The 12,310-nt window shown below is 42.2% G+C and overlaps 1 protein-coding gene across 1 annotated transcript in view; it reads left to right on the top strand.

Moving 5' to 3' along the window:
• The window catches only part of SYNJ2 (synaptojanin 2), a 266,841-nt gene that overhangs the window by 135,097 nt on the left and 119,434 nt on the right, over positions 1–12,310 (top strand). The window contains exons 7-8 of the mRNA XM_075339649.1: positions 3,072–3,168; positions 5,907–6,079. Of these exons, the coding sequence (XP_075195764.1) occupies positions 3,072–3,168; positions 5,907–6,079 (270 nt within the window). The remainder of the gene's footprint in view (positions 1–3,071; positions 3,169–5,906; positions 6,080–12,310) is intronic.

The following is a 12,310-nucleotide window of genomic DNA, read 5'->3' as shown; positions in this document are numbered from 1 at the left end:
GCTATGGGCTGCCATTAACTCCTTATTACCCCGATTTGCCAACGCACCAGGGCAAATCGGGAAGAGCCGGGTACAGTCCCAGAACTGTCGCATCTAATGTATGCGGCAATTCTGGGCGGCTGCTGGCTGATATTGTTAGGCTGGGGGGCTCCCCATAACGTGGAGCTCCCCATCCTGAGAATACCAGCCTGCAGCCGTATGGCTTTATCTGGCTGGTATTAAAATTGGGGGGGACCGCACGCCATTTTTTTTAATTATTTATTTATTTATTTCATTGCACAGTATAGACCCGCCCACCGGCTGCTGTGATTGGGTGCAGTGAGACACCTGTCACTCAGCGTGGGGGCGTGTCTCACTGCAACCAATCATAGGCGCCTGTGGGCGGGGAAAGCAGGGAATACGAGATTGTTTAATGGGCGGCCGGCTTTTTCAAAATAGTAAAAGCCGCCGCAGCAGTGTGAATGCCGTGCAGTGCCGCGCCGGGGATCGGGGAACGGTGAGTATGAGAGAGGAGGGGAAAATGACCGACAGACTGTGAGAGAGGGACAGAGATAGTGACGGACCGACAGAGAGAGAATAGAGACCGAGAGGGAGAGACCGACTGACAGAGAATAGTGATTGACAGACATTGGGAGACATCGCTTGTTTCCAGTGTTTTAGGAAACATGCGAGAAATGTATTTAGAAAATTGGATATCACTAGGATGGTGTGAGTGCCGTCCCGTGACATCCGATTTTTTACACGCTCCCATAGACTTGCATTGGAGAAACTCGCAAACTAGCATGCTGCGATTTTTTTCTCAGTCCGATTCGGACTGAGAAAAAAATCGCAGATGAGAGCTGAATCATTCACTAACATGTGTCCGATTCCAATGCGTGTTTTTCTCGCATTGCTCTACTGCGAGAAACTCGCAAGTGAGAAGCAGCCCTAAGGAGAGAAGTGTTTGCTGGTGTCTCCCTGCTTCTGTGTTTGTATATAGGGAGAGACTTGTGAGTGAAGCCAAAATGGGTGGGCAGAAGGGCTGGCCTCTTCTCTCTGTCCTCTGCTTGTGTTTTCTGATATGCACAACACCCTCTCTACAATGAGCGCCCCTGTCAGCACCTTATGCTGCATGTTATTCGGGGAGCATGAATCCGATGGCAAATTCCCTTTAGGCCTCTGCCACACTCACGTGAATTTCACGCACGTGCCGAGAGACACGTATTTTCCCTGCGTGTTGCGTGCAGGTAAGTACGTGTCTCTGGTACGTGCGTGACACGTGTGTTCTACGTGTGCTATCCGCGATAGCACACGTAGAATCAGTAATTATTATACTCACCTGGTCCTTCCTGATGTCCGCGCTGCTGTCCGTGGTGCTGATCCGCGGTCTCCAGCCCTCCCGTCTCCCCGCTGCTGCTGCTGCCAGGCAGTGAAGTGAATATTCAATGAGAATAATGAGCGGCGGTCGGCAGCAAGAGGCAGCAGCGGCAGAGACAGGAGGGCTGGAGAAGGTGAGTTAATGTTTTTTTTTTTTTCACTGACATGTGTGTTTTCTCCGGCGCGTGTCACACGGGACCGCATCCACACTACACCCGTGTGGTACGGGTGCGGGCCGTGTAACACCCGTGCTGCCGGCGAAAAACCGGACATGTCAGCGCTTTGAAAATCGCACACACGTACAAACGCACACGGACACACGTTCCGTGTGGTTTTACGTGTGTGTGCCAGCTACAATAGGGTAGCATTGGTTAAAGTGTCTCCGTGCCGCCGGTACGTGTAAAAAATGACAAACACGTGCCGGCAGCACGGATGTGTGGCGCAGGCCTTAAATTGTAAAACTTGGACTTGATATTTCTCACAATTAAAGTGGAACCTCTACACCTGGTTTGGGTTAGACTGGAATTAGAAGTCTGCACATTCTGTGCAACATTTCAGGAGATCCTGCCCCTGATGAAAGCAGCGGCGTGCCCTAATGTTTAGACTTTGAACTTCACCAGTATAGTGAGTGTGTGTGAATTTACACAGCCGTGAATCAAGACGTGCGGATAGAGCTGCTGGCACATGTGTCAATATGCCTGTATTTTTGCTATATGATATTTATAAATGGTTTTGAAGCACAAAAAAGCATATGGTACATCTATCTTTATTGGACTGTTAAAAGTTCACGAGGTTTTTGCTGCCGTTCTGAGACCAGCATGATGAAGGGGCAGAGACCCTGATTTCAGTGATGTATCATTTACTGGGCTGCTTGCTGCAGATTTGATAAACACTGTGCTTTATCTGCTGCAGATCTACCAGTTCTCTAAATGCTGATCTCTGTATGAGGGTATGTGCGCACGTTGCTTTTTACCTGCTTTTTACCTGCTTTTTTGCTGCTTTTTCATCTGCGCTGTTTAATGCCAAAATGGATGTGTTCTTCTATTCAAGCAAAGTCTATGGGAATTTGGGTTTCTTGTTCACACTATGTTGTTCAAAATGCTGCCTTTTTGTGGCAGAACTTTGGTCAAAAACTCAGCTTTTCAAAGAAGCAACATGTCAATTGTTTTTGCCATTTGGGTTTTGCACTGCAAAGCTGAGTTTTTGACCAAAGTTCTGCCACAAAAAGGCAGCATTTTGAACAACATAGTGTGAACAAGAAACCCAAATTCCCATAGACTTTGCTTGAATAGAAGAACACATCCATTTTGGCATTAAACAGCGCAGAAGAAAAAGCAGCAAAAAAGCAGGTAAAAAGCAACGTGCGCACATACCCTAATGGTGGATCTGGGTTATACAGAGATTGAGGACTACATGGCAGAAGGGTTACTAGTCCTCCAGTAATAATCTTCTGCTGATAAAATATTTGATCAAAACTACAGCAAGCAGCCCATTAAGTGACTTATTGCTGAATTAAGGGCTTCTGCCCCTACATTATGCTGCTCTCGGATTAGGTGGCATAAATCTGTCGACAGATTCCCTTTAAGGCTTTGCTCGGGAGAGTCTGAGCGTTTGCACATATCAGATGTTGTATACTTTGGGTTACATCACATTTCTATATTCGGAGATTGAACTGGACATTATCATACTAATGATTTCTTCTCTTACTACTGTAGACATATGATGTTATTAAAAGAACAATATGGAAAGCAAGTCATTGTTAATCTTCTGAGAAGTAAAGGAGGGGAAGAGGTTTTAAGTCGTGCCTTTAAGGTAAGTAATATTAAGAAATCCTCTGGTTGTATGGCATGTAGTTTCTGGAACTCCATTTGTATTCCATCTACAGGCTGAGAATCGGTGGACGAGCATTTGTAAGAACGCACATTCCCAGTTATGGCCTGTGTAAACATGGTGGTGATCAGTCAGCGAATAGGCAAAACGATAATTCGTTGGGAGAACAGATTATGTATGTTATATAAAAAATAAAAATAATTCCAATCGTCAGCACATTGTCTGTGTAATAGAGAATAATACTGTATGGGACAGAATGATCGTCTTGTTCTGATCTGTTGTCATCGTCCTCAATATCAGATTGACAACGAGCCGCAATCTTCCCGTCTAAATGCACCGTTAGATTTTTACTTAGATGTGAACACCTCTTTATATACTTTCTTTAGGCAATGTGCGCACTTAGCGTCGAGGTTGTTGCAGTTTTAAACGCACCCTCTGGCAGAAATGGTTTTTGCCAAAGTTGGTTTTGACCACAAAAATGCTATAAATACGCGTGCGTTTTTACCGCTTTTTAGCTGTGTTTTTACCGCGTTTTACAAGCTTTTCAATTGCTTAACCCCTTAACGACCCATGACGTACTAGGTACGTCATGGATCGTGTGCATTTAATCCCCGACCCCTGCCATGGTCAACAGCTGACATGTGTACCTGCTAGTCGCGGGTGGATCGCTTCCACCCGTGGCCATTATCCGCTTACATCTCGCTGCCAAAATCTGGCAGCGAGATATATATGCGCGCCGCCATGACAGTCACTTACCCCGCCCCCACCGGAAGTCACGTGACATGATCACGTGACTTTCGGTGGTTGCCATGGTAGCACAGGGTCATGTGATGACGCCTGTAGCTAACATGAGTCACTTCCTCTCAATGCCGGAATACAGCCGGCATTGAAAGTGAAGCACCAAATCTGCAGTTCTCAACTCTGTAGCTGTGATCAGCAGATAGTGCAGAGCGGTCAGATTGCTGATCGCTATAGCCCCCTAGGGGGACTAGTAAAATAAAAAAAAAAAGTTAAAAAAAGTTTTAAAAAATTAAAAAAAATAAAAAAAACCTAAAAGTTCAAATCACCCCCCTTTGAAAATTAAAGGGTTAAAAAAATAAAAAATATACACATATTTGGTATCGCTGCGTTCAGAAATGCCTGATCTATCAAAATATAAAATCAATTAATCTGATCAGTAAACGGCGTAGCGGCAAATAAATTCCAAACGCCAAAGTTACGTTTTTTGGTCACCGCAAATTTTGCGCAAAATGCAATAACAGGCGATCAAAACATAACATCTGCGCAAAAATGGTACCGTTAAAAACGTCAGGTCGAGACGCAAAAAATAAGGCATCACTGAGCCATAGATCCCAAAAAATGAGAACGCTACGGATTTTGGAAAATGGCAAAACGTGCACCACTTTTTTTGGACAAGCTTGTGAATTTTTTTTAACCCCTTAAATACAAGTAAACCTATTCATGTTTGGTGTCTACAAACTCCCACTGACCTGAGGCATCACATAGTTTTACCATATAGTGAACACGGTGAATAAAATATCCCAAAAACTATTGTACGATCACACTTTTTTTGCAATTTTTCCGCACTTGGAATTTTTTTGCCGTTTTCCAGTACACTATATGGTAAAACGTATGGTTTCATTTAAAAGTACAACTCGTCCTGCAAAAAACAAGCCCTCATATGGCAAGATTGACAGAAAAATAAAAAAGTTACGGCTCTCGGAAGAAGGGGAGCAAAAACGGAAAGTGCCCGGGGGCTGAATGGGTTAAAGTCAGATGCGTTTTGCTACAAAGACACTACTAAATAAAGTTTTAACATACAAACACTATGAAAAAAGGAAAAGAAAAAAAAAATGAAAACATATAATTATTTAAATCATAACGAAAATAGTTATATTTAATATAATTATAGCGGTTTTATAATATTTATGGCTAAAATAACAGTAAAATAATATTTTTCATTAATTTAATTGTCGGACTATGTGTGTGTGTAAAGGGACATATCATTCCATTATTTTGATGTCAGAAACGCATGCTTTCTGCAGCCAAAAAGCAGGTAAAACGCTGGAATTTTGATGTTACTTGCTTTTTACAACCTCTCATTGACTTCAATGTGAGCAAAACGCAGACCAAATGGCAAAAACAATTGACATGCTGCTTCTTTGAACGCTGAGTTTTTGCCCAAAATTATGCAAATTAAACGCAGCGTTTTTAACAGCAAAGTGCGCACAAGAAATCCACTTTTCCCATAGACTTTGTTTGAAAATCAAAACGCATTCCTTTTGGCATGAAAACGCTGCAGTTCAAAACGCTGCAGAACGCAGGTAAAAACGCAAAGTGCGCACACAGCCTTAGGGTGCAGGGGCCACCGGCAGATGGTTGTCCGTGGCTCCCAGTGCTCCATATTCTGTCAGACACATATGGTGTATCCTGTGCGTGTATCATAAATGAAGTGGGAAAACCGCATTTCACCCACATTTTTATTTAGGTTTTTTTTTCCTTTTAGATTTTTATTCATTTTTTAATTCCTGTATTTGTAGCAAAAAAAACCATCAGAAAGTAGAACATGTCATACAAAAATCATTGTTTTATATATTATTATGGAGCCAACTAATATCTGGTTAGTTTTTTTGCCAGTAATTTATTTATTTATATTTTTTTTTGCAGAAATTCTGAATGATAAAGCACTCTCCCCTACATGTATTAATGTTTTCTTGCAGAAGCTCCTGTGGGCGTCTTTGCATGCAGAGGATGTGCCAATGATAAATTTCGATTACCACCAACTTGTGAAAGGAGGGAAAATAGAAAAGCTTGAGCACTTACTGAAGCCTCAGCTAAAGCTGAACATGGAGGAGCTTGGGGTCTTCGCCAAGGGGGAGAACTTAACGACACGGTAACGCTATATCTAAATAATGTTACATAAAAAAAACAAATAACATACAAAACCTCTAAAACCATTTTAACGGCTAAATTGGCCATGGGAAAATGGAAAAAAATACATTTACATCTCGGACCAGTAGCGTTCCTCTAATGTTGGTGCTGTGTCCTTAGGCAGTCATGGGACATTGTCATGTAACCGCTGCAGCTGATCAGCATCAGCAATCCAGTATTGCACAGCAGGCTTCGTCTCCCCTTTTTTTATTGGATTGCTCTTGTCCGATTTGGACGTTCGGTTGAACAAGGCCTTAGGGGCCTATGTACTCTGGAAAATAATGCTCAATAGGTCACCACTAGCCCTTAATTTTCTTACAGTAGTGCCTAATTGGCCAAGTGTGCATAGGTCTCAGAAAACAAGCAAATATTTTTTTACAATTTCTGGTTGACAGTGCTGTGCTAGAGCTTGTTTTTGTGCCCTGAGATGACAGTTTTATAAAAAAAAATTCTCATTAATAAATTTGAAATATTTTGGTAGATTGAGTTTTTCACTTGTAACAATACACATATATTTTATTTTATTTATTAATTTGTAATTATGGAAAAATTGGGTGATGTGAACTTTTTTATATGTATATATACAGTATATACTATATATACATATATATATATATATATATATATATATATATATATAATATATTTTTCATATTCTTAGAAAAAAAATTCTTTTCACTGTATATGTTACTGTATATATTAGTCCCTGTAGGTGACTTGAACCTGCTGCTATACACAGCTACTATAAAGCAGTAATCTTGTATGTGGCAAGAATCACAGTATTCTAAGAACACTAGCCAGAAGTTGATACTTTGTTCCTATTTTTGTTCCCAGAAGCTTGTGTTTATAAGAGTACCGTCATGACAGGCACGTTGTTATTCAGGAAACCCTGATGATCATGGGCACATAGAATAATGCGCCCCCCTGCCATGCGGCTGTTAGAGGTACAGTTGAAACCAGAAGTTTACATCCACTCTCTATAAAGACACATCTCCATGTTTTTCTCACTATCTGACATGAAATCAGACATTTTTTTTTACTTTCTGCAAATTCAAAAGTTTACATACATTTCATTAGTATTTGGTACCATTGCCCTTAAACTGTATGACTTGGTTCAAACATTTTGGATATCCGTCCACAAGCTTCTCACAATAGTTGGTAGGAATTTGGGCCCATTCCTCTTGAACTGATGTAACTTACCTATGTTTGTAGGTCGCCTTGCTTGCACCTGTCTTTTCAGCTTTGCCCATAAATTTTCAATTGGATTGAGATTAGGGCTTTGTGACGGCCGCCGCCATGTAATACAATTCCGGGTTTGGGATTGCTAGACTCCCCTCATCTTTCGGCCTTTGTAAAGTCTCTCATCGCACCCTAGGCTGCTTTTTACCCCACACCAGGTCCGTAAACAGCGAGTTTATCCCTTTAAATCTTTTCTTTGAAATACAAACAGGGGCATTGTGCAGTATGTATAGGAGTTTAGGCATTACTACCATCTTTAGTAAATTAACCCTTCCAACAACTGACAAATGTAGCTTGTTCCAGGCATCCACTTTGGCTCTCAATTTTTTAAGAAGCGGCCATATGTTCACCTGTATGTATTTTTCTACTGGCAGAGATATCTGGACACCTAGATATTTAAATTCGTCCACACTCTTCAATTTGTTAGCCCCAGTATCATCATTTGTCCATGTTACTTCCCCATCCACTTTAAAGAGGCTCGATTTAGACCAATTAATGGTCAGTCGCGAAACTTCTCCAAATTTCTCTATTATCTGCATGGCATGATCCAATGAGGCTGACGGATCCCCCAAGAAAAGTAATAAATCGTCAGCATAAAGAGCTATTTTCTCCTCTAAATGCCCATACCTAAATCCATGGATCTCCTTCGATTTCCTAATGGCCGCCGCCAGAGGCTCTATTGCAATAGCAAATAGGAGCGGCGATAGTGGGCAGCCCTGTCTCGTTCCCCGTTGCAACTCAAACGCTGAGGAGGTCATACCGTTAACTCTAAGGGTATGTGCGCACGTTGCTTTTTACCTGCTTTTTACCTGCTTTTTTGCTGCTTTTTCTTCTGCGCTGTTTAATGCCAAAATGGATGTGTTCTTCTATTCAAGCAAAGTCTATGGGAATTTGGGTTTCTTGTTCACACTATGTTGTTCAAAATGCTGCCTTTTTGTGGCAGAACTTTGGTCAAAAACTCAGCTTTGCAGTGCAAAACCCAAATGGCAAAAATAATTGACATGTTGCTTCTTTGAAAAGCTGAGTTTTTGACCAAAGTTCTGCCACAAAAAGGCAGCATTTTGAACAACATAGTGTGAACAAGAAACCCAAATTCCCATAGACTTTGCTTGAATAGAAGAACACATCCATTTTGGCATTAAACAGCGCAGAAGAAAAAGCAGCAAAAAAGCAGGTAAAAAGCAGGTAAAAAGCAACATGCACACATACCCTGACTTTAGCAGTAGGCCTATTATACAACAGCTGCACCCACTTTACAAACTATGGGCCAAAACCCATATGTTGTAACACTTTCCACAGATACCCCCACTCAACACTATCGAATGCTTTCTGAGCATCTAGCGAAGCGATCACCCTCCGGCCAGGGTTGTCAGGCGGCAACTGTAGATTAAGATATAATCTCCTGATTTTAGCAACTGTCGACCTATTGGCCATGAACCCTGATTGGTCCATATGTATTAGGTTAGATATAACTCCAGTCAGCTGGTTTGACAACACCTTAGCCAGAAGCTTCACGTCCGCAGTTAATAACGAGATTGGTCTACATGAGTCTGGAAGCCTCGGATTTTTATCCTCCTTAGGATTTACTACTATTATTGCTTCTCTCATAAATCCAGGCAATACACCTTCCCCCTCCGCCACCTCAAAGGCTTTCAATAGTTTGGGTAATAGGATTTCTTCTAACTGTTTATAAATTTCAACCGGTAGCCCGTCTGCTCCCGGTGCCTTGTCATTGCTCATGCCATGCAGTGCGCCCTCCAGTTCATCAATAGTAATAGGTGACTCCAGTTTATCTCTATCCGCCACAGACAACACCGGAAGCTCACCTCGCTCAAGAAATGAGTCCACCTCTTCCACCCTCATCTCTCCGCTAGAAGAATATAGTGTGCGATAGAAATCTTTAAAGACCCCAAGGATCTCCTCAACCTCAGTGACCTGTGTCCCCTCCACCGTGTCCATACCATGCACAAATGAACTACCCCTTTGAGCTGCAGCTATGACCAATAAGATGACCAACTTTTTCTCCCTCTTCATAAAAATGCAATTTTTGGAATGCCTGCTTCCTTACCGCCTTCTCCAAAAGCATCTTATTAACCTGTTCATGCACCTGCCTAAGATTTTGTTTCGCGTCCGTAGTATTACTCCGAATTGCTTCCAGCTCTGCCTTATCTAAGGCCTCCAGGCTATCTATCTCATCCTGCCTCGTCTGTGTTTTACGTTTACAGATATCCCTGAACAGGAGCCCCCTGAGGTATGCCTTCATCGCATCCCATACCACCAGGGGACCAGTGCTACCCTCGTTGTGGATAAAGAATTCCCCGAGATCCCGTTCTATATTCCTCATATTAATATGACGGATCCATGCTGGATGAAGCTTCCACTCTCCCCTCCTTCCCCCTGTCAGGATCCCCCGTCGTATGGACACTAGAATTGGGCTATGATCTGAAATCACTCTTGTCAGATATTGCACTTTGCCTATCATTGCATCCATCAGATCACTAGCTCGAGCCATGTCAATGCGGGACAGAGTGATATGTGAAGCCGAATAACAAGAGAAGCAGGATACCCTCCCATTCCTCACTCGCCAGGCATCCACCATTCCAAGTTCCCCAATAAGAGTGCCAAACGAAGTCTTGTCTGTCTATTGTAACGTTTATATGTATTGTGTATGTAACCCCCTCATGTACAGCACCATGGAATCAATGGTGCTCTATAAATAAACAATAATAATAATAATAATAATAATAATAAATAGAGCTTGGAAAAGACATTAGCACCAATTTTTTCCCTAAGCCAGTCTTCTACATATTCAGTGGGGTTTCTTCCTTCCACTTTCTCAGGGATGCCGACAATTCTGATGTTATCCCTTCTAGAGCGATTCTCTATATCATCATTTTTTGCCATGATTTAAGCTATCTGCTGTGCAAATGTTTTTTCAGACTTTTGTAGTTTTGTAATATGATCCTCTGTTATCCCCACTCTTTCCTCCACAGCTCCTGTTCTCAGGTCTGCTTTTTTGAGGTCTTTCTTAATGCCAGCAACCTCTGCCTGTAATCCCTTAACTTGTTTTGTCAGGGTAGTCAGAGCTTCTTTACAAAAAAACACCACTGCAAAAACGTCCTTTAAAGTGGGGTTTTCTGTAGCCTCCTCTGCACTATGTGCTTTCTCCACCTCTCCTGTATTATCTTGCTGCTCTTCACCATCCCCCATCTCATGAGAGCTGGCATTGTCTTCCCCCTCCTCTCCATTCTCACCTCTGTTATCTATATGCTGAAGTGATTCCTCTGGAACCCAGGCAAACTTCTCCAGCCTTGCCGCGATCTGCATCCTCTGCTGACTGGCTGCATTAGCTTTCTCAGCTTCCTGCCTTATCATGGCACCATCTTGAGAGCTGGGGACTTTCCCGCCTCCAGTATCTTTTTGCCTGCGACGGACCATGGCACCGCTCTGCATCCACCAGACTCACCCTAGACAAGTCCCCACCACCTTATCTTCCAGACAGCCGGCTGAGGCAGTGATAACAGCGGTGTTCAGGTATTTATCATGGGTGTTTGCAGTAGAGCTCCACAAACACGTCTCCTCACATTGCCGTACTTTTGCAGAAAGTAATAAAAATGCCGTAAAACATTCTCTCTCTTTCATTATTCTGGCATTTGGCAAATATAAATAATTTTGGTTCCTAGTTGACCTAAAACAGGAAAGGTTTATTCTGATTTCATGTCAGATAGTGAGAAAAACATGCAGATGTGTCTTTTTAGATAATGTATGTAAACCTCTGGTTTCAACTGTAGATGATGGCTGAATATCACAGCCATCATCTGCTTGCAAAGACATGGGTTGAGTTCCAGAGCCCGTTTCAAAGCTGGGGAGCCAGTAACCTAACTGTATGTACTCTGGACAACACAAGCACAATATCATAGGAGCTTGTATGTTTCTGTGGGTTTCCTTCAAGTACTTTGGTTTCCTCCTACACTCCAAAAACATGCTGATAGGGAATTTAGATAGTGAGCCCCAATGGGGACAATGATTATGATGTCTGCAAAGCGTTGTGGAATAATGGTGCCGTATAAGTGAGTAAAATAAATAATATATTTTACACACTCTAACACCTCTTCTTTTCCCCCACTATGTGTAATGCAATTTTCATCCCAGTATAATGTGTAATTGTATGTAATGTGAGCACAGCAGATGTGGGCATTAGGTCCTCTCTTCTTCTGTTATGACTGTTTTGCTATGAAGTCTGAAAGGGGATGAAGAGAGATTTAAAAAAAAAAAACCTCTCTCCAATAAATTCCATCCCCCACAATCTGCCTAGTGGCAAATCTGGCCTTCACAGAAGGGACTTTGGGACCCTGGTGATCGTAGGTGTCCCAATGAACAGATCACATGACTGGTCTATTATTCTGTAAATATTAGAGACTGTATTGGATTTGACCATTTAAAGCCCAAGATGTACAGTATTTAGTTGTGATGTCTATGGGAAGAGCCAGTAGAATCTAAAATTGGCATCCAAGGGTTAAAACCTAAGTGAAGGAACAATGTATGATCCAAATCCGCGCTGTCTCTGTGCGCAGTGAGGACTGCATTGCTATAACAGCATTAGAGAGAGCTGCCTCTTCTATGGCCTGAGCTAAATATAAGTGGAGATGCTTCATATAAACTTTCAAAATCTAATTTCAGTCTGAACTGCGGCTTCTCAGCATTATTATTTGTTGGCAGTGAGTAAAGGGGCATGAACTGCAGCACCGTGCAGCATCACCACAATGCAGATACAAAGCAGGTAATGTTCTTGGAGATGAATCTGCTGCATTGCTGATCAGTAAGAGGTAGCGTAAGTCTCCATTATATAACGAGGCTGGCTCTCCGGATCACAGAGCAGGATCATTTCACAGTTCATGGAATGACTAGTTTATAGGTCTAAAAGGCTGAATTATAGATGAAAGGCTGAAGAAGG

Source organism: Anomaloglossus baeobatrachus, chromosome 3 (assembly GCF_048569485.1).
Source record: "Anomaloglossus baeobatrachus isolate aAnoBae1 chromosome 3, aAnoBae1.hap1, whole genome shotgun sequence".
NCBI lineage: Eukaryota > Metazoa > Chordata > Amphibia > Anura > Aromobatidae > Anomaloglossus > Anomaloglossus baeobatrachus.
Note: the sequence above shows the minus strand (reverse complement) of the source record. Positions and strands in the feature narration are given on the sequence as shown.